The sequence below is a fragment of the Columba livia genome, chromosome 2, assembly GCF_036013475.1.
Source record: "Columba livia isolate bColLiv1 breed racing homer chromosome 2, bColLiv1.pat.W.v2, whole genome shotgun sequence".
Classification (NCBI taxonomy): domain Eukaryota; kingdom Metazoa; phylum Chordata; class Aves; order Columbiformes; family Columbidae; genus Columba; species Columba livia.
The window spans coordinates 141,673,234-141,697,138 of record NC_088603.1 but is presented as its reverse complement, the minus strand read 5'-3'; the positions used below and the strand labels follow the sequence as shown (position 1 = coordinate 141,697,138).

General features: G+C 37.3%; 1 protein-coding gene across 49 annotated transcripts in view; it reads right to left on the bottom strand.

The window, feature by feature from the left end:
• RIMS2 (regulating synaptic membrane exocytosis 2) overlaps window positions 1-23,905 on the bottom strand; it is a 469,796-nt gene that overhangs the window by 33,063 nt on the left and 412,828 nt on the right. For 31 of the 49 annotated variants that reach the window (XM_065054186.1, XM_065054187.1, XM_065054195.1 and 28 more), the window contains one exon: window positions 21,136-21,377. The exons of 15 other annotated variants lie outside the window; for them this stretch is intronic. In XM_065054186.1, coding sequence (XP_064910258.1) covers window positions 21,136-21,377 — 242 coding nt within the window. The remainder of the gene's footprint in view (window positions 1-21,135; window positions 21,378-23,905) is intronic. 3 more of the 49 variants (XM_065054173.1, XM_065054198.1, XM_065054175.1) reach the window with 2 other exon arrangements.

Sequence of the window (23,905 nt, the reverse complement as noted above, 5' to 3'; positions counted from 1 at the left end):
GAATTTAGCAAATAGGTAATGCGATCCATCAGAGGAAACGAGCAAACAGGCCTGGAGAGAGAACTGAAATATTAGGTGAAGATGATATATAAATGAATGACAAAATAAGAGCAGCTGCTTCTTAGGCACACACCATCAAATGACAGAGTAAAAGATATACATGTTTTACTAGAAAACACCTTGCTCTGGAATTTGATGCAAATTGTGCAATTAATTTTTATATGGGACTTGGAAAAAACACTGATCATCACTGCCAGATTTTAACTGGAAGGGAAAGAAACCCCTTTCGTGGTACTTCAGGCCAGCCCAATAAGACTGAACTAGAAGGATGGCTGTAGTCAGTAAAATCTTGGGCTCAGGTTGCATGAAGGAACCTGTAAACACAAACCCTGCAGAGTCCTGTAGACCCAGATGCCTGTGGAGTCCTGGTGATACCAATGAAAGTCTGCAGGGATGTAAAGGCTCTTTGGATGGTCACTTGTGAGATCAGCACAAAAAAAAAAGGTTATTTGCTACAGGCAACTAAGAAAACTGACTAGAGGAAAGACAAATAATGGGTGCAGTAGTTCTTCTGAATTCAGTATGACCAAGGATGGGCTTTCTTATAGAGAAGAAATTATTTAGAACAGGAGAAGTCAATTGCTGTGCAGGAGTAAAAAGGCACAGAAGAGGGGTTCTTTACTCAGCACCTAAGATTTATCAGGTCCGATACTGACAGTCATCAAAAGTGCTTTTGCAGGTATTCCTGCCCATGGCAGGGGCGTGGAACTAGATGATCTTTCAGGTCTCTTCCAAACCAAACCATTCTATAATTGTATGATTTTCTGTTAGTCAGATTAATATTTTATTTTGTTTGCTTGTGCTTTCTCACCCTGGTCCTACATCTTGGTATCACATCCAAGGTTACTGCTAGAAGCCTGTTTTATATACACATGAAGGCTGTTTTATATCTTATAAGAGGACATCATATATTTGATTCGCAGTTTTAACTCAAACACATGAATTAGCAACCAATAGCTACCTAAACAGACACTTTTGAATTATGAAGACTTATGCATTTTATGTCATAGATACCTCAAGAACTGCCTCTTCCTTTTGTAATGACTCCACTGATGAGTATCAGCTTTACCTAATCCATCAAACAGAAAAGACGTTAAGAGCAGGGTATTTTTAGGAGAGGATTCTTCAATTTCAAATCTAGTTCCACTTAGAGCTCACAAATTGCTGACTTTTAGGGGAATCTGTGAACCTTTTCTTCCTCCTTAGGATTTTGGAGAAGGGAAGCTAGGAGGGAAGAAATCGTACATTTTCATCCCAGTGAGCTCAGAGAAAAAACAGTAATTTGATTTAGACTTTGTAAAAGACTATTGTTAACTCAAATATCAGATGATTGAAATTTACAAAATAAAACAACTTTTAATTTTTAAAAACAGCACTCTATGAAAAATATCTTTCATTTCCTAAGCCTCAATTTATTTCAGGTTCAGTTTGAATAAAAAACCTGACTTCATACTTTGAAGGGAGTGGGGCATGGGCAGCCCAGAACACATGCCTGGAAGGGGCTTCTTGGGTCATTGAGGCTGCAGGTCCCTCTCTGTAGGACTTATGAATCCATCAAGGTTGAAGAAACTTAGCATTTGCACGTGGCCATACTAACATCTTCCTTTTTCAGTCACTCATCAAGAGGGATTAGATGCTTTGTGTCAACTGCCCTGCTTCGTTGTACTTCTACAAGAGTGACAAAGCTGCAGTAAGTCTCAGGATCTGATTCTTTACAACAATACTGTTTCAGAAGACTAACTAAGGAGACTATTTTGATCTGACTGCAAAATGATCTTTTCAGTCAGCAAGGTGGTGGGAGGAAACAGTTGAATGCAGATCAATTGGGTTAAGGAATAATGATGCTGATGCAAAATAATATATTAGCATCGTAAGTACTGAATATGATGAATCTGGGTAAACAGTCATATGAAAATCAGGTTAACATATTTCTAAAAGAGCTCTGGAGTTCAATAGCAAGGAACACATCTGTTCTTCCTCATGACTGAGATACTTTTAGTGACCTTTTCTTTAAAAAGCTGTACTTTGAAGACCGCATATTTATTATTTAACATTGTATTAAATATTTCTGCAAAATCAAAAGATAATGTACATGCTCAGAACCTCTAAATGATTAATTTGAGAGTTGAATGAAGTCGCATTCCTGTTCCTTTTATGGTTCTCAAATGTCTCTCTGTATTGGCGATTTATTTTCAGAACAAATAGAAGTAACATTGTAATTATCCTTCTATGCTAACAGTTTTGTTATTGTGTTTAAAATGTTTTAAAAGGCACACATGGCATTCACTGGCATAACACTCGTATTGTGAAATGGCTCCACTCTGCTTATGCCTGCTCCTTTGCTGATACAATTTTCCAGCAGTATGTCTATATTGTGTTTCTAAATACAGTACTGTTAGCTTTCAGAAAATAGAAGGAAACACAGTAGTTGCTCTCTAAATTATTAAGACCGTATTATGTAATTAATTGTAACATTACTTGTTAATTCTGAGCATTTATTATTACCAGATGAAGTAAATTACAATAATATTCAGAAAGGTATTGAAACATCACCCGTTAATGGCTAGGATAAAACCAAAATATTAATTTGTGTGTGTGTGTGTGTGTGTGTATGTATGTTAAAACACAAAATACTGTGTACAGATGTATGAGAAAGGAGTTTACTGGCATACTGTTGGTGCCCATCAGATTATATGAATGAAGGTTCAACATACATTCAGGAAGAGGGAAATTGCCAAGTGTGCAGAAAACCACATTTCTTTCAAAGCAGTCAGGGACCTGATGACATAATAGAAGTGCCAATTGGGCATTTTACCCATCAACCATCAACCATCATTTTACACAATGCACTTTACACATCAACCATACACAGAAGTACAGAACACTACTAATCTTCTGATAAAAGTTACCTCCAACAAGCTCTACCTTGCCTGATAGCTTTTGTTCAATTCTCCATCACTGAACAGCATTCCATAAAAAAAAATTTCTGAATGTTTATCTTGCCTCCCTTACTGAATCATAGTAATCTGAATACTATTTTTTTCTTTCCATGCAGTATAGTGCTGTATATTTATATATAAACAGAGTGAGTGAGAGCACAATCCTTTTCTTGTCCCATAATAAACATTCTACATTTCCCCTCCTTTCTTTCCTGGGGAAGAAACACTTGACATGCCCAGTTTTGTTTCTTAGCCACTGAACAACCATTTAACCCAAGCCTGAGGGCCTAAAATTGTAAAAGAGATATCTAGTTTCTAAGTGTTCAAGACTGTGTTTTGTAATGAAGCAAAGGAATTTACTCATAAATCCTGTCTAAATCAATATTGATAATACACTCCTTGCCATCGTCCTCCCAGAGTTGTGAACAAACATAATTTGCTAATTTTTATTCAGTCCAAATGTCCTCTGTGCATCTAACTTTGCTGTCAGAGTGAAAGGAACAGAAGTAACTTGATGAGAAACAAAATTGAGCAGGAGAAAGAATTTTGAAGGAAGTTGAAGTTCATGATTCTGGGGTAAAATTTGCAGGGATAAAAAGAGAGAGAGAAAGTTGGTCAGAGCAGTGGGTAAGAAAGATTATTTTAATACTGAGTATGTGGGGGTATGCTGACATACAGGAGAAATCAAGATGTCCTGGGCTGCAGGAGAGAAGAACGCATATGGCATAGAACTGTATAGTGTAGGAATAGGACGCATCTACTTTAGGGCAAGGGAGTTACTATAAAAGTTTTTGCCTTAAAAAACCACATCATTTGCAATTTCTTTTACAGGCGGGCCAAGAATCTTCTCTTTTTGCCCAGAGAACAGCTGTATCAAGTCTCATCATTCCTAAGTCGTACTCTTGTCTAGTAAAAATAAGTGTTCCACACTTACTAAGCTAAGCAAGGATCAGTCATAAACTGGTGAAGAAACTAACAGAACTGGTTGGTCTGGTGACCAATGATAGAACCCAAGGGAAAGGCAGGAAGATGTGCCAGGAGAGGTTTAGGTTGGACAGTAGGAAAAGGTTCTTCACCCAGAGGGTGGTGCAGCACTGGAACAGGCTCTCCAGGGAGGTGTCACGGCCCCAGGTCTGACAGTGTTCAAGAGGAGACTGAACAACACCCTCAGACACATGGTGTGAACTGTGGGGTTGTCAGATGCAGGGACAGGAGTTGGACTCGACGATCCCTGTGGGTCCCTTCCCACTCAGGGCATTCTACGATCCTCTGATTCTAAGAGCTCCATGAAAAAAGGGAATAATCAATGGTAAAGTCTTCCATTTCATTTCATTTCATTTCATTTCATTTCATTTCATTTCATTTCATTTCATTTCATTTCATCCATTCTTTCAGTTGATCTTCTTCCTGCTTAGGGGTTAGGCTTTTTCATGACAAAGTTGTAGTGCGCTTCCAATCCAGTAAGGACTGGTGGGAGTAATAGCCATCACTAAGAAATCCTTCCCATACCTTCCCATACCTTCTCTCTTGGAGGAGTTATCTGGTCTTCTTCACTCATGTTTAAAATGTATTACATTTTGCACATGTTCTGCACATGGAGAAGGACCTGTAGATTATCTCTGAAGCTGTCTCTTGACAGATCAAAAGAAGAACATTCTATACCCTTGTTACTACAAATTTATTACAAAATTAACTCAAGGACTATCATAGTGCAGAAGAACTTGCATGGAAAAGACACACAAGTCAAGCTGTTGCTTGGCTGCCAAAGAAAGCATCAGCATAGGCACTGTTACACGGTGACTTTATCATCATGTTTCAGTTTGGAAGATGGGAAGGAAACAGTTACATCTGAATAAACCCTATCACATATATAGAGAATATCAGTTTTCACTGGGAGAATTACAGAAATTAGAAACTGAGAACTCTATTAATCCAGCTAGCCATTACCAATGCCAGAGCCAGGGTGTTCACTCTCAGGCAGCCCATTCAGAAAAAGACCAAAAATCCTGCTGGCATGATGCTATTACTTGCTGTGTGTTACACAAGTTACATTTTAAAATAATAAGTCAGCATGTCTACAATATACTATTACATTTTAGGAAGAAATTAATCTACTAGCATCACTTACATACATTTGGCTTTAAATAAAACAGATATTTAAATCAGGCTTGTTTTCTTTGAGAGTGTTGAACTTAAATTTTTTTCAGAGAATTGGACATTTTCTCTCTACTTTTCATTACCAAGTTTAAAGGGATATTTTGAAAAGGCATCTTAAAAGGCATCTTAATGTAACAGATAAAAATCCAGACAAACTTTTAATCAAAATAAATAGAATTTTTAAAATAGCTGACTTACTTTTGTTTATTGCATTGAGTATGGGCCTGTGAAATTATAATCTGATTTTGTGTTCCCAACAAAGCAATGATTTTCAGTTACTATTCTTGCTTATTAGAAACTACAACACGTTTATAAATGTTTGATACTAAAAACCAACAGGTGATGCACTAACAGTAACTGAGTACTGAGCCCAAAATGTAGTGTAAAATTAAGGATCACAAGGAGGGGCAGGGAGAGAAGAAAGCATGACACCTGAAAACAACAACAAAAAATTTCTATGTGAGCTGCTCATGTATTATCCTCTGCTTTCTCAGAAGGCTTTTCTTAGTCACTTCAAGCAGTGCTACACAATTCTCCTTCACAAAAGCTTTTCTCCCTTGCTATATTCTTCCCCAGCTGCTATTCTTCCTCTAACTCCCTTGTTGCTGATTCCCTCAGACAGCACCATGCTGTCATTTATTCCTCTCTTGTGTGTGCCTACTTCTCCTTTCACTGATATGGTTGTTAAATTTCTCCATACTCATCTTCCCTCACCTCTTGACTCTTTCTCTGACATCAAAGTCCGCCTTGCTTGCCTCCTGCTGCTCATCCTCACCAATTCCTTCTTTCATAGAATCATATAATCATTCTTCTTGGAAAAGATCTTTAAGATGTGCTTCGTCTTTGATGAAAATCTTCTCAACAGGCTGTCTGCTACCAGCCACAGACACTGAGCCCTTCATCCTGGATCTGTACATTTTTACTAGGCAGACATACCTTGCTACCTTCCTTCAACATCACTATTATCCTATTATATTAGTACCTTCTTTTCATACTGATTTAAGACTAGTGTCTTCTGGGCCTCTGCTTTCATAAGGGTTGATGGAACAATTTCTTGTTAATATTTTTAATTCTCAAGTCTTTTTTCTAAAATCTAGAAAACTCCTAGGAGGTCACTGTTTTCATGCCTGCTTTCAAATCAAGGCTGCTTACTTTCAGTGAGATCCAAACTCTGCACTAAAAACAAAAAAAGCAAAAAGGCATGTTCTCTGGTATTTAGACACTGGACAGACATGCAATAACTCAGGATGAGAGGTAGAGAAAAAGTAGGAATTGATGGACTGAAAGTGGGACTGGAAAAATCCAGTTAACTCTGCTAAAGGGAAGGAATGCAAATTAGCTAAAAATGGCTAATTAGCTCCCTAGAAAGTATTTTCAGATGAGAACAGAATTCCTGGTGATATGCCAAAAATTAAACAGAATATAAGCTCAAGGATTTTAATGAGTTTTATCTGTGTGATCACTGACTGTGATTTCAGTCAGTTCTATCCCATCCATATTATATATATCTGTGTAAAAATATAAAACACAAAGCTCAGAATAAATAATAAAACTCAGAATAATTAATGTGGAGATAAAGACTTGGATTTGCATGCAGGTAAGTAGTATGAGCACACTACTCTGCCATCCATCTTATCCTCCTGAATTTAATTATCTTTGTGGTCTACTCATTGAAACGTAGATGAAATTAGCCAAGGAATTATAAAACTACAAGGTGCAATGGAGGGTGCACACAGGCAAATAAATCCTCCAACATGGAGGGGTGACTGCATGAAACTAATTTTCTTGGCCTATATTTATAGTACCAACATCTAGAGGGGCAGGATACAACTTATAACCACCTTCATGACTTCTTACCCCATTCCTTGCCACTATTTTGACCCAAGCCAGCAGAGCTTTCCCAAAAAGCGGTTCAGGAGACAGCATGGGCATGGGAGGATTCCAACAGATCTTAGAGATGAGGCAATCCTGTTATGAGGAAAGCTTAAAACAGGTTAGCTGTGTGGACATCAGCCAGATCTTGCTCTCAGAACAAGAGACATACCCTGGTCTGTTTTATTTATCTGTGCAGATGTAACCTTAAGTGATCATAAAAATGAGAGCTCTGGAGGTCTCTCTAGAAGGAGAGCTTCAAATTCCTTTCCGTATATACTGACTAGCTTCAAACGCCAGATGAGAACAGGATGGCACCAAGGTAAAATCAGATGACAGAAAGTTTTTTCCTCAATCCAGGAAAGCTGAGAATACGTAACATGGACAAAAGTGGCACATGTTTATATTAATCTTCCCACCGAGGAGAGACAAGCATGGTGGCAAAAGCCAAGATTCAGCTTGAACCATCTGAGAAAATTCATTTCAAAATTGCAAAGAATCCTTTGCCCAGTGGGCTTCTGTTCAACAGTTCCTATAATCTGCCAACACGCTGCATGAAAGCGCTTGTTTAAATGGAAAAGCAGAAGGCAAAAGGCATGCCAGTTGACTTCTACTGTGCACTGAGCATTTACAGACCTCTCCGTAAGGAAGCTGCTGAACTGACCGATCTCTTCCTTTTCACACAGCCTGACCTGTAAGAGCGGCTGTTGCTGGCACCTGGCTTCCGTCAGTACGTTAACAGAATATGAGTCTCGGCTTGTGTGCTAGCTGAGAAGTGGTGCTTTTAGAGGTCACCCCTATGGCAGTATGGTCTTCAGCCATTGGGTTGTGCATGGCATGGAACAGTGAACAGTTCTTGTTGCCTCACAAAGTCCAATTCTCCAGACTTTTATGTATTTAACCTATTTAACTGCAAGTGATTTTCTATACTTCCTGGCACTTCTGTCCCTTTACTAAGACATGATTTTGGCTGTTGGTGAAGTTAAACAACAAGGTGTAGCAACAGCAGCAGTGAGACAGCTTAAAGGCTTCTCTAGTTGTCATCCTGGAGTGGTCCTAGAAAAGCCAGAGAGCTGAAGCAGAAAAAGGGATTGGTTTTGTGTGAAAAGTGGATTCACATGTCTTCCCTCCCTTTGTGAGGGTTGGTATCCCTCAAATGTACCACTAAGTTCAGTGGAACTACTCATATGCTTAATAGCAAACACACGTACTCACATAATTTCCAACTTTCATAAACAATATTCTACTGCAAAAATAAAATCAGAATGTCTTTACAGCAGGCAAATAATAAAAAGTCTGCCCAAACCTTTTTCTTCCTCCAAGTTACATATATTCATATAAAACAATTTTATTTGCATTCTCTGGATGGGAGCTCAATTTTGAGTCAAGTAATGCAACTCACGGTATCCAGAGATCGTGACTGAAACATGACTGAACATGACTGAAACAACTTTTCAGTCACCTACAAACCACCAAGGAACCAACTGAAATGCCTGCTCTGCAGAAATACCTGAGAACAGTGGGGAGCTCAGTATGACCTGGGAAACGACGAGGATGTATCTACCTGAGAAAGATTGAAACAACAAGGAAATAAAGCTGGTATCAGGGGGAAGAGGTCCTTTACCCTATTCAAGAAAAAGCACATTTTGGTGAAACACAGGCAATGTTTCTAACTAGACTTTCAAAGCCAATAGTAGTCCTATTTTAGTTTTGAAGACCCTTTCAGGATGCATGAATTTTCACAAGATAATTATTCCAATCTGTGAGTTTAAGGTCTCAAAAATATTAATAAAAATATTAATACTACCCAATCTTGCATACTCTATTATACTGTATTAAAACAAAAGTAGAATATTGCCTTGCTAGAACATGTATTATAATTTACAGATTTTAGAACATTTACTATACAGTTTCTATAAAAATCAGTTTTATTTTGTAAGGTATTACTATGTCATCTTTTCCAATTAACATTAATTAAATATGGTACTGCCTTAATAATGGCAGGTTTCACACAAAATATTGCATTAATTTTGCATTTTGAAAAATACTTAAGATATCTACTTGATAAAAACTCAGTGATGTTGTTAACTATTAATTAATTTAGTTAATCACAGGAAGAATTTTTTCCTTCACATTACAAATTTTTCTTGACAGTTATTACTGCAGCAAATAGCAAAAAGAGCACTTATTACTGTGAATATTTTCAATTAAGTCTCAATGTGATTTCATAGACTGAGCTAAAAATAATTTTTGCTGACACTAAATTCTACCTAGAGAATGGCAGAACCTAAATATTAGAGTAGGATGCTTAGAAAAGAGGATAGAATCTGAATGTAACTTTTGGAGCAGAGTTTTAATTCATGTCAGATAACACATATAAATTAACATTTCATATTGTAATGAAAAGATCATGACAGTAAAAAAATTCTATGTCTTTCACACAAGCACTTTCAAGCATAGGAAAAATTCCTAACAATAGGTATATAAAGACAACCCCCTCGCAACGTTAAGGAGACTGAGTTTTGCTTACTTTATAATAAAAAGTAGGACTGCTAAGAAAATATCTCCCAAAGGTTCTCTTCATCTTGTGGAGATACACAGAGAAACAGACAAATTAATTAACTGATGAGGAAAAAAATACATTTTTGCCTTTGTTAAAGAATCATTCACGTTTTCCTAACCATGCTCCAGTAGAAATGGTTTGAGAACAACCTGCATGTTTTCTTCCTTCTATGACATGTTCACGATGATAGTTTTTTGCTTCTTATTATGTTATTTGAGCAGGAAGAGTGTGTTTAATTAAATTCACATATGCCTAACAGTATTAGAAAAAATCCTATCAGTTTGTTCAAGCAGTAATCAAAATGCCCTAATAAAGTGTGTACTGACATTTAAGAAAAATCTTGGAGAAATTCCTCAGTTGTAAGCTGCTGAAACATACAAAAGCTGTACAAAAAAATACACAGTTCACCAGTGTACTCCTAGAACTAGATTCTCAAGTTTCCACTGAATTTGGATGCAGTTGTGATGTCTTCAAAACACTCACTATCCATGGCTAAAGCATTTGATAATTGCTAAGTATAAGGATGTTTTACTTCAACAAATTGAAAACAAAACAAACAAAAACCCCCTGAAGTTATCCAATAGCGTAGTTAAGAAGAACATCTCATTCAAAGAAGTAAACCTGAAAAATCCTGCTACTAGCCCAAGTGATGCCTAAGTTTCTCAAATCAGCTTTTTAAATCCTAATTTTCTCTCTGATTTTGATTCTGTGCATGTTAAGAAGCTACTGACTCTTGCCAACATCAGCATTCAGAAAACACAGGTCCCCTACATTCTGCCTCAGGGACAAATCTGCTAAGCTTTAGAAACTGCAGTTACAGGAGCCTGCTTAAGAAATGTAGTTTAGGTCATTGCTTTCTTTACTGGATCTCTAGAGAAGCAGAACATAAATCTCAGTTTTACGTTGCAACCAAGAGGATGTATCCATCTGGATTCACAGCCGCTTTCCTGATGTAGAAGACTAAAATATTTCCTACTTTTGTGGAGAGTACATGGCACACACCATCTGAAACATACCTGACATGCACTATTTTGCAAACTGAAGTTTTTGCTAGCACCCCCAAAAATGGAAATCCTAGGCCAAATAAAGCATTGATAAAGGGAGCTGTGACTATAGGCTAACAGGCTAATTTGTCTGTAAGTAGAGGGTTCAGCTCCCTGATCCAATGGTTACCTGTAGGTTTTCTGTGAATCACCACTGGTATTTTTAGCTAATTTTAAGTTACGCTGTTGTTTATATAATTTCTCCTATAAGATTTTTCTGATAGTGGCACATATGAATTTTGAGTGATAGCATCATCACAGAATCACAGAATGGTTGGGGTTGGACAGGACCTCTGGAGATCATCTAGTCCAACCCACCTGCTAAAGCAGGTTCACCCAGAGCAGATCACACAGGAATGTGTCCAGGTGGGTTTTGAATGTCTCCAGAGGAGAAGACCCCACAACCTCTCTGGGCAACCTGTTCCAGTGTTCTGTCACGCTCAAAGTAAAGTTTTTCCTCATCTTCAGATGGAACCTCCTGTGCTTCATTCAGTCTGTGCCCATTGCCCCTCATCCTATGATTGGGCACCACTGAAAGGAGTCTGGTCCCATCCTCTTGCCATCCACCCTTGAGATATTTATAAACATTGATAAGATCACACTTTATCCATGGAAGAAAAAGCCAGTCTAAATGGGGAATATCCCAGTTCATTATGAAGGACACCTGCACAAAGAGTCCAGAAGCACAAAAGACCTCCACAACTGTATTCTCAGTATCTGCATGACTTCCCATGAGCAATATATCTTGTGCAGCATTCAAAAGCAAAAGTACTAGAATGTTTACCTCCCCGTTTTATCCAATGGAGGGCACAGAATAGCCTTATTTGTAATACAGACATACGAAAGCCAGCTGAAAATGGCAATATGAGAGTGCAGTAAAACTCTTTTTTTTTAATACTTCAAATTCTATGTAAGTTACATATCAGTTAAATCCAGAGAATCATTCTGAATTAGTCTGAAAAGCATGCCGCTAACACCACCTTTAGTTTCAGGGCTATTTTAATGATTTTTAACATTCATTTATCAAAAGGGTATTAATAGTATTTTTGATTGCATGAGTAGTGTTAGAGACAATATCTCAATATTGAGATATGATTTGCCAAGGGACCCTTAATATTTCATGTAGTTTAAGTATAATGAAGAAAATCCTTATTATTATGAAATATTAAATTTAAAAAAAGAGATGCAGCCCTAATTAATCTGTAAATATAAATGTCATTTTTATTTATTTTTGGTGCTAAATCCATGATTTTGATAACTGTCCAAGAGTAAAGTACAACAGCCCTCTTCCTGCTGGCCTTTGGAGATCTGAAGTAAACCTACTTTCCCAGCACATTGTTATTTAGTGAAGGTGCTTCACAGAGCAATGTGTAGAAACATAGAATTGTAGGATGGTTTGTGTTGGAAGGGACCTTAAAGATCATCTAGTTCCAGCCCTCCTGTCATGCGCAGGGACACCTTCCACTAGATCAGGTTGCTCAAAGCCCCATCCAGCCTGGCCTTGAACGTTTCCAGGCATGGGGCACCCACAGCTTTTCTCGGCAGTCTGTTCCAGTGTCTCATCATCCTCATGGTGAAGAATTTCTTTCTAATATCTAATCTAAATCTATCCTTTTTCAGTTTTAAACTGTCACCCCTTGTCCTATCACTACACACCTGATAAAGAGTCCCCATCTTTCTTGTAGGCCCCGTTTAAGAACTGAAAGGCTGCAATAAGGTCTCCCCAGAGCCTTCTCTTCTCCAGGCTGAACAACCCCAACTCTCTCAGCCTGTCCTCATAGGAGTGTTCCATCCCTCTGATTGTCTTTGTGGCCTCCTCTAGAGCTGCTTGAGCAGGTCCATGTCTTCCTTATGTTGGGGGGCCCATAGCTGGACACAGGACTCCAGGTGTGGTCTCACCAGAGCAGAGCAGAGGGGCAGAATCACCTCCCTGGACCTGCTGGCCACGCTTCTTTTCATGCAGCCCAGGATACAATTTGCCTTCTGGGCTGCAAGTGCACATTGCCGGCTCATGTCCAACCTTTCATCCACCAGTACCCTCAAGTCCTTTGCCATAGCGCTGCTCTCAATCCAGTCATCACCCAGCCTATATCCATGTTTCAGATTGCCCCAGCCTAGGTGCAGGACTTTACACTTGGCCTTGTTGAACTTCATGATGTTCACACAGGCCTACCACTCAAGCCTGTCAAGGTCTCTCTGGATGGCATCCCTTCCCTCTAGAGTATTAACCACACCACTCAGCTTGGTGCCATCCACAAACTTGTGTGCACTCAATGCCACTGTCTGTGTTCCCCACAAAAACACTAAATAATACTGGTATTATCCTTCTGTAACAATACAAACAGTAGTCATTGAGGTGGCTATGTAAAAACCTGACAATAGTGGAAAAATTAATTCAACTGGAAACAACTAAAATTGAATTTTCTTGCCTAAAATATGAACTACATAGATACACAGAACAGGTAAATATTCTAGACATTTCAGGCAAACTGAAAACTGAATAACTGCTGGAGTAAAAGCATGAAATTACTCTACAGCATGGGAGTAGGAGTAGTTACATTTATACAGTCCTAAAATTACATTCGGCCCTTTGAAGGCAACTGTGAGGCTGATGCAGTTCCCTGTAAAAACGAGTTTGACACCTCTGCCCTACAGAGTTCTTTTCACTCTCCAGTTTCACTATTATGAAGTCAGAGCCCTTTTTTACAGAATATTCAACAAGAAATTCGCATATATCACATGTTAACTAAGGAATTATAAAATCCCAAAAGGATTTTTCAAACTGAAACTTTTTGAAGGAAAGTCTAAATTATTCTTTTGAATAGCTCTCACACAGCCTAAAAAAGAAATGTTCTCCAGATTGAATTAATTCAGGAAGTACTGTGATGGGTTTTCCTTATGTAAAAACACAAAGAAAAACAACTTGTTTACTGTGAAAGCAGAAGTAAAATATCTTTAAAGGTTGTCAATTATATGTATATATTTTTTTAGCAAGGATCTTATGAGAATTCTTCTGTTCTGAATAAGAAGATAGCATAGCAGCATTCTTACCATGAAAGATCACCCTACATTTCTCTCTCTATTTTTACCTCTAATTATGAAAAGGAAGAAAACTCATGGAACGTCAAGCTAAATGTTCTGATCTCACAGCTTTCTCCTTTTTTTTTCCCCCTTATTACTGAAATCAGGTGGTAATCTGAGTAAGTTGCTTTTTATTGAAAGGTTTAGGAACACAGAAAATCATTCTTGGAAATCTAAGTAGAGTTTTTTAATCATTCAAATGCCTACAACTGGGGTTTTTAATTTTACTTCTGCCACAGTCATCTGGAAATCTCACAGGTGCAAATCTCACTGAGCTGGTAGCTACATATTAGAGAGCTCAATGACTAATTTGTGAATGGGGCAGCTTTGCTCAGTTAGTGTAACGACCTGCACATTTTGTCCAAATATAAAACAATTTCTTCTTACTTCCGAGTCTCATTACAAGACTTCCTTCTTCTCATTACAGGACTTCCTCCCCATCTACCTGGAATTTCCACTTATATATGGCATGAGGTCTCTCCCAAACTTTCTGTATGAGAAGTGTCTTCCAGAGAACTTCTATAAGATCATAACTAGCATTGCCTTGAGTTCAGTTATGACATCTCAGCTATGTATTTCTTTTCTCTGCATCCATCTCTCACTGAAGCTTTATGAAAATATGAGGACTCAAACATATACCTACCTCCTCTACAGAAAATCCCGTGGGAGAGTTGCATAAATTTTGTACTGCCTTATCTTCTCTCCTAGTCTTTTCCTACATGTGGAAGAAAACAATTTAAAAGCAAAAATCTGTCACCTTAATAAAATATAGTTAAAAGCCTGTGTAATCAGCCTTTTTAGATGGCAATTACAGTCTATTTATTTATTAGCTACTCTCCAGAATTTATTTAGTAAAAGCTGATTAATGCTCTTGGTAATATGTTTATTATAATGGTACTTTCTCTTCGGTAAAGGATTCAATTCACAATCCTCAATTAATCAGGAGGACAAATTAGCCTTAATCTCTTGTCAACTGCTAATCCTATATTTCTATCAATGTAATATGGGTTTATGTTGAAACTAAAAGAGATTACACATCAAGAATAATGGTACAAACATAATACAACACATTAAAGCAATCTTTCTCTGGAATAGGAGAGGAAATAAAACCCCAAACCAATGGTTAGCTTCGAATCACCTGAATTATATATGTGATTTAAAAAAAAAAAATTAAAATACATGGCCAGATTTAAAGTAGTGAATGATAACTTCAGTTGCCATTTTGGCCACATAAATTTGTTCTAGGGATAGAAAATAACACTGTATATTATGAAAACAAATAATGCTTTTAGTTCCATAAGTTGCTTATTTGCCATATTGGATCTCCTTTTTAACACTAAAAGGCAATCAACGTAGTTTTTCTTTTAGTTACCACTGGTGGAAGTGACTAATCATCTTCTTTTTAGTAGGAAACATATGTACTGTATGTGTGGTAGAAGACTGTTTTTATGTAAATCTGAACTTTGAATTGAGAAATATGAAACTCCATACAAGACCAATGTTCCCTACAGATTTCAATAACTGAGGAAATTGCTCTACAGGCTACATGGTTGGTTCATGACAGACATAACTGAGACTGTTCTACTTATGAATACAGTACTTTAGACCGTAATTTCAACACCCTACAAACAAACCATACAGAATCAAAAATTTGGCTTTTCACACACACAAACACATGCACCAAGAGAGAAAATAAAATCCCACTCAAGCTTTTTTTCTCTGAGAGTCCTACTTCTCTTTCATTTCTTCTAAGAAAAGATGTAGCCATAAAATATCAATAGTTCAAAATACTTCAACCTTTTTCACTGGGATCATCTTTTGGACCTCTCCAGAATTTGTTAAAATTGAAGTGCCTCTTTATGATGAATGTTATTCAATTCTCTCAAGAGCAATCATCATTTTATTTGCACTGAGTCAACTGTTTTTTGCCCTTTTTTTTTTCTGCAGAGAAATATAACTTCAAGAATGTAATGTCATAGTTTATCCCCAACAAAATTATAAAGGATATTAAGAGAGCTCAGAACACTATTACACACTGTCCCAAAACTCCACTTTTATAACCCTATAATGCCACGCCACACATGGCATCTTACCAAAGTTTATCTTCATGCTAAAGGAGGGACAGCCTTTATCTTGGTCATAAAAAAAAAAAAAAGGCTTTTTGGTTCTCATGAGATTTTAATAGGTTTTAATACTTGTCTGTGTCTTGGTTGACCTTGCATAGTTTACCAGTAGCTTTCCTGTGATTTTTATCTTGGAAGAATTCACCTATTAGAATAAATAATTAGCTTACATGGAGCAACATGTCGCCACAGAGAAGCTGGAGCTCAGGCAGTGTCAGTTGACCCTGCTCTGTTTTCATATGAAGGGCTGTTGGAATAACGCTCAACCACATGGTTACACGTCTCTGCAGGCACTGGTCACTCTCCATTCATGCTGTTACACGCTTTTTGTTAACTATTTTAATAGATGCCACCTATTGTGATTGTATATGCAAAGAGATCACGGGACTAAGTCTCTGAGAGTGCGCTGGGCCCTGTCCATGTGACTGTATGCACACACACAGAGGAAATGTTTTAGTATGTATGGTCCATGACATGGTCCAGACTATGAAAAAGTCTTGAAAATGTAAGATAAACTGCTTAGGCTTTTGGATATAATCAGCCTGCAAATGCAGTAAGTCTTCACTAACTAAAGACAAGACAAAATATTTTCCCAGCTTAAGGAGAAAGGTCAGCTAAATAAGGGAAGTCAAGACACTCAGGTATCCACCTGCCAGAGGCAGTGCATGTAAGTTGAAAGGGAGATCTAAGATCTTGCAATTAGAAGAGGACAAAGACTTCACTCATTAATGAAATACAACTGAGAGTTACAGGTCTGCACCTGGATGCAAGCCTGATGATCCATTCCCTCAGGGCTGTTGCAGGATAAGGATTGCATTCCAGATAGGAATAGCCAAGCAAGCACAGTTAAGACACTGGTTTGGATTTGCATCTTGTATTTTGCTTTCCTCTGTAAAGAAAGTCAATTTTGTCTGTGGAATCAGGACCTGAATGTTACAACACAAGCTCTCTCTAACCTGCCAAATTTAGCTTATAGTAATGATTGCTTCACTCAAGTGTAGGGAGTGGTGCTTTAGCTATTTTTTGTAGCAATGAAAAGGTACAGCAACCAGAACTATAATATTTAATTTACCTTGCTGCTCTATTGTATATTGTCTTTTTCTAAAGTCTTATCTAATAGTTACTTTAAGTAAAATGACTTTTGTGTCATCCAACCATTAGCCTGATTTCAAGGTTAAATAAATTGCAGGAGTTTTGAGGCTTTTTTTTTTTCTTAATTGCTTTGAAATATATCAAAACAGTTCACAAAATACTGACCCTGTACATTCTCACACTTCAATTTTACATTTAAATAAATAATAGGAAAGAAATAGCACAGCAGTGATACACATTGTTAAAAGTAGAATGAACTTTTAAAAAATAAATTACAACTCTCCTTTAAGCCCAAATGGAAACCAGAGAATGAGTCTCATCTATTTTTATTCATGTTTTCAGTATTCCCATGGTGTTAACTCTGGCATTTTTTCTGCTCATTCTTTTCACATAACAATAGTAATCAACAGAGCACCACTTAAGATCTTTTCATGTAATGGTATGAGAACACACTTGGATTCTCTTGCTATGATAATCTGAAAAGACCAGTTCCTGGGGCCTATGTTGATGAGGTCAGATCTCTTCAACTTCTTGAGTTATCATTTTACTTTCATAAATTACCTTTGATGGGCTTGGTCAGCAGAGTTACTGGATTAGCAATTTTCTAGGAAATTAAGACTGTATATGTCTGAGGAGAAAAGAGCATTGCTTATTAAGGTTTTTGTCATATTTCAGATGTATTCAGTTCTCTCTCTGGAGGCCTCCCAAAACAGAATAAGCACTAGCCATAGTTGAATGAAATCCAAATACCATCGTTAGGTGTTAATTTTTTTTACTATTATTACTATTATTATTATTATTACTCCTTTTACTCTCACCTGTAACAACAATCAACATACCCTTTTGCCTGCAAAAACCCAAACCACCATTCCTACCTGAATATACTGAAAGAATTCCAGATCAGAATAAAAACTACTTTGTTGTATGTATTTTGAGTGTCAATTTATAATACCATGCCAAGGAACAAGAAAAACATAAAATTAACTCAAAAAGACAGTAAAAACATACCTTTTAAGGCATTTATGGTAAATCTGATTCATGGTTCTGAAAGCAGTCATGATGGCCTACTTTCAAAAAAACTTCTGGCATAGATTTAGTTATAAAATATGAATGAAGAAAACCACTGCAATACAACTATGCTTTACAAAACACTTGGAAAAAGCTTCAGAGATACCAATAGGCATTTTTTCACTGACTTCCATATGACACACAGTTTATAAAAGCCCAGTTGCTATAAATATAATCACAACTTTCTATAGAAGTAGTATTGTTATCTCATGATATCTGTATGCTTTTTCAAGCCTGATATGTAAAGAGATGATACTTGCCTCTCACCTGAATGAAATAACTTCTTTAAAAAAATACCTAAGAACCCTTTATATTTTGACCAGTTTCTATGTGGTCCTCGTGCCTTGCCACCTGAGTATCCCCTGACTCTCAGTTCCAGAAAACTGTACTTACAGGGTATCTACAGCACATTAGTGTTTTGATCCCTGCCCTTGTATCAATGCTTGTACCAAAAGATGATTCCTGGTGCAGGCACTTACCGTGTGAAAACAGGAACATGATGAGACAGACAGGGGAAATTTATAAATTCATTAAATACATCAACTGCAAGTTTTAAACCTCCAGCATTCATGTATAACACTAGTGTCCAATATTTACTTTAACATGTGCTGATGGATGCTTAAGACACCCAAAACACTTCACGATGTGAGCTCACCCTCACCAACCAACAGGCCATCACCTTGCACCACTGGAGACACAGCATCATACACATACTTCCTCACTGTGCTGACTTGTGGCCACAGGCTTGCTCACCTTATCATCAGCGTGCTTGCATGACCCAAATATCTGAATGGTGCACATGCCTGTCCTGCCAGGTGCAGCCACATGTGGTCACCAGACAATGTGGCCCCTCAGAAGCATGGTCAACATGGGCAGCAGGAGCTGGAGTGTTGTAACAGCTCAACAAAACAACCCATATCCAACTGATACACAAGAGGCCTTTTTGGAAGGTGGCAGCTGGAGGTGCAATGGCTGCTCTTGTTGGGGCCAGGCACCGGCCACCCCTTAGCACAGACCTCTCCAGGGAGCAGCCGAGGGAGAAAGGCTGCTGGCCAGAGTCGAGCCAGCTCGCCTGGTTTCTGCTGCTCCACTAACAGCACTGAAATACAGCTCCTTTTTCAAGAGTTTTTCAAAACATCCTATTCACACTCAATGGGTCAAGAGACCTCGAGTACTTTTGAAAGAGTTGTATTTCACATTTGTCCCTGACTTGAGCACTTAATGAGTTGTCGGACAACTCATTGGATATAACAGAGAGAAAAACTTCAGAGTGAAAGTCCCAAATAACTAAGAGAGAATGGTATTCAATCAAATCTAGGTGAGCCTAGATTTGTGTACAGTACAGTACACAGTACAGATTCTAGTGCTGAGACATATTTGAACAGCATGCAAAGAGCTGACATCCTTCATTTGATATCTTTTACAGTAAGAGACACAATATTAGATCAAAACTAATAATCTAGTGCGTTGTATTTGACTTGATATTCAAACACAGCAATACAGTTACATGTCTATGTACTGTCACATGAGTAAAATTTAGATTTCTAGGTGAGCAAGTGGCTAAGTTTATTTCTTGCCCAACCAGACACTTCCCAGATCTGTATAAAAATGACCATCTTTTGCCTCGCATGCATTTGAACTCAATAAAAATAAAAATGCATATGAAACTAGCATTTCCATAGTCTGTGAGTGAGCTGGTAAAACATGACACTCCTGCAAAGACTTGCCTACTGATGGAGTCATCACTGTCTGACTGATATTCAGAGCTTTCACTGTATACGTTCGTTCCTCTCTTCTTCTTCATTCCTTCTTGTCTCGTATCACATTCAGAGGTGCACACTCAAGCTCCCTCCTCTCTTTCTGTACTCCTCCTTCATCTGCACTGTCACCCCTCTTCCTTACCCTTCCTTTACCCTCTTTTTTACTTCCACTCTTTCCAGGTACTTTAAATCCGCCTCCTGCAAAAGTTTACATTAAAAATTTACCACAATTTCTGACATTGCAAATAATTGTTTTGTTCCATTTACTCATATATTAAAACTCTTATCACTTAGGTTTCACGATATAAACTTTCCAGAGAACTGAAAAATCTCTTATCAATGTTTGAATGGTGGTTAGCACAATGGAGAGCTTCAGATGGGACCACACACAGCTGGATGTATATATATATGTACACACATGTATATGTTGAACCATATATATATACATACATATACGTTGAACCATATGACAATGTTACAACAGGTTTTTTTTAAACATTGAACATACTATATATCTTATGTATATACTTTGAAATATATATAAATACATATATGTGTATAACTATAGAATTTGCTTAAACACTTTTTAATGTATATGTCATTTACATACAAGTGATCTTTTTCCATTTAATTACACTTGTCCTATACAGCTTTCTTAATTGACAATGAGAGCTTTTCAGAGTGCATTATATGGATTTTCCCTGAAATAGGAAGAATAGAAAAAAATGCATAAGATTTTAAATGCTTTAGGCATTGAAGCAGAAAAACTCTCCTTTTTTTCCTAGGTAGAATATTTTAACAGCAAATTTTAACCAAGATAAACAGAAATGAGGAAAATTTATACTGATGGTGAATATGCTTGTATGCTGCAAAGAAATTAATTAAAAATAAATACAACAGTTGTACCAGAGTAATAATATATATAATTTTGTTAATTAAAATTGTTTCATTTCAAAATAAGGTTGCATTTTCAAATGATAAAAAGAAAAAAAAAAACACTGAAATACGCAAACACTATTTGTGACAAAAGCAAAGCACTTTTGCAACATTTCAGCAACCCTTCACAAACTCACAGAAAGGATTCCCCCCAAACGGAAGTAGAGCAGCTCATGTTGTCTCCTGAGAAGCAAGGAATTAGTGCATTAAGCAGGTTTCAGCAAGTAGAAAATAAAAGCCTGAGTCCAACCTGAAAAGGATCTTTGCTAAGAAAAGAATAGTTTGGTAAATGTCCAGAGAAAAAAGATGTTTGACTATATTCTTCATTCTGTAGAACAGTGTTGATTAGGCAACAAGATATCAAAATGATTAAACCATAATACATAAACATTATAAACATTTAAGTGATAATTTGTGAGGGGAAAAAAATCCAGTTCCTACCAGTTTGGCTGAGTTGTGACGTGCTACGGCTTTTTCGTGAGAGACCCACGATGGCGACCATCTTTGCACCGATGCTGGAGCGTCTCTTTTTGCCACCACCACCAACAGTGCCCACTGCAGTGTCCGACTGGCTGCCATCGTTCTTCTCCAGCGTGTACATGTCCCCGCCGATGCTGGTGCTCTTAGTCATGTTCTTTCCTGAGGCGCCCATCTGTCTGCTTTGCATTTTGGATGTAAAGACACTGTCAGCCAGTGGATGGGTAAACGATGCAGACAAAGAAGAGTAAAAAGGGGAAGACAGAAAAGGACAGGTTTCAGATGGAAGGTTTTGGGAGACTGGAGGGTAGAAGCAGCTAATTCACACGGGTAGGGTTCGGTTCTTGAGAGGTAAAAAGCAGAAACTTTAATTTTAGGTTCCTGTTTGGTCTTCTGTAAACATATTTGACTCCTTAAAATTTTGTTTTAAATAACAAGATCTTATTTACTGATTGTCTGAAAAGACATTACTAGCAAAAGCATATCTAAGAATTAATACATCAGTACATCTTATATACATTGTTTGCTTGGGAAATTTAAATTCTGTATTCAATGCTCTGCCACTCTTTTTCTCACATAATCTATATTCCTCTTGGAAACAGATACTTGATTCAATACCCAGTGGATAAGGATATCGCTCTGAAGTCTAGCTTTCATTTCTAAACACTCAGACATTCAAAGGATGTTTTCAGTAATCTGTTTTAGCTTAGTCAAGAACAACGGTAGGTTTTTTTGTTCTCCCTCTTCAGCCATGACTACATGTATTTTATATGTGTTTCATACAACACTTTATTGCTATGTGACATAGATCATCATTACCAATAAATGGCATTTAATTCTAATATACCTTTTGTACTCATTATAGACTGTTTCTACACATTTTATGTGGCTGTATCTAAATTACCTGCTGCTGCATTTCACAACATGAAGACTAAGGGACCTGTCATTTGCACAGAAATGACAATATACAGTGATGGCAGCAGTACCTATCCAAATTTTGCCCTGACATCTAACTGGTAGGTGTCTGGACAAACATCCAGACCTGGAAACTCTGGAGTTCATGTGGGCCTGAGAATACATACAGAATGTTTCTATTTCAGTGAAGTTCTCGCACAGGACTTAAACCTTTATTATTCTGTTCTGTACGGTGTATCTCACTGGAAAGTCCCCCTTAGATACAGTCTTAGACAATCCACAAAACAGTGGAATATTTCTGGAAACCAGGGGAAATTATTCATTTTAGTGTTAAATAACCAGTATGTAGAGGCTAACAAAGAATATTTCTATTTTTTAAACAGATTTTCAAAAACATGCAAAGGCTATTCCTAGAGCTTTACTGTTCAGTAAATGGCTCTAGAGTAAATTTTAGTGTGTATAGCCGTACTCATTTCCACTTTTCTATAGTGGCCTGAATCTACTTCAAAAAAGTAAGGTTTTATTGCTTCTTTATGAAGCTCTTATGATACACATATTGTCACACAAAACTTATCTATGGATTTAATGCAGTGTCCTTAAAACCAAATAGATCACTGGGTCTCTCCCCACTGACTCAAGGGGAAATAGGATGAGGTGTCAGATTTGGAACAACAATGCAACTATTTGAGATATTTGGGAGGTACCCATCAAATGCTTTGCTCTTTAGTTGACAACTGCATGTGCATGAAGGCACAAAATGCTTGGAGTTAAGCCACAACACAGAGGAAAATAGTTCGTAGAAGTGAACCTCTGCCATCAAGTAAAAAAAATATTGGATGTGCTTCTGAAGGAAGATATAAGAGCAAATATGAATGAGAGTTTGGATCACGAAATGGAGAGGCACAAAACAAAGCTGAGAGAGAGACTTAGTGGCCTTTTGTGAACAGACAATAGCAGAAGACTGCATCACAGTGGTATCCTCACAGTTTTCTTCTTATCCTTTTTTAACTCTCTTTGTTTTTCTATGTTGGTTCACACTGACTCATATTGGTACATTTAACACTAAGGAAGGAGAAGGGTAGGAAGTGAGTAAAGAGGAAGGCAAGGAAGGAAAAAAAAAGTGGATTTCTATTTCTGGGGCTTTTTAGGACTATAGGAACAAACTTGTAAAATTATAACATCACATGCTTTATTTGCTTTCAAACTAACAACTACAGGGACTGATTCACAGAAACAAGATGCCACAGAAACTAGTTCTCAGTTTCAACACTGTGACTACCTTGCACATAAGAAATGCAAGAGACATCCAGGAAGAACAGTGTTGGGAAGAGCTAGTATCTTTAACTTTATCTTATGCAAAATTCTTCTAACAATCAGAAAATTAGAGGCCCTTATCCAGTAATGCTATTTGTAACCTAGTTCTCTAAGGAAATATTACTAATGTGACTGTGTTTTCTGACAGGTCTCTCTCTTTTTAATATTTAAAAAAATCAGTTCAAATTTTACACAGGAGTAGAAACGCAGAGGTATTTAGTTTCTGAAACTGTTTTGAAAACATATCCCTGGAGAGAGATCTTATGAATTCCCCTTTGGGGAAAGAGTGTTGTGTAAGTCATTACTGAATTTCTGCTATTTCACGTGGGAGCTCATTCACACAGCACAAACTGATAGTGGAAGTATACTAACAATTTTCCTGCTTGCAGTACAACCTATTCCAATGATCCATTTTTCAAGAATGATATCCAGAAAATCAGTGGGTTCCTGTCATATCTAGTAACAAGTAATAATTATGGCATTGCTTTATAAGTGCTATTAACAT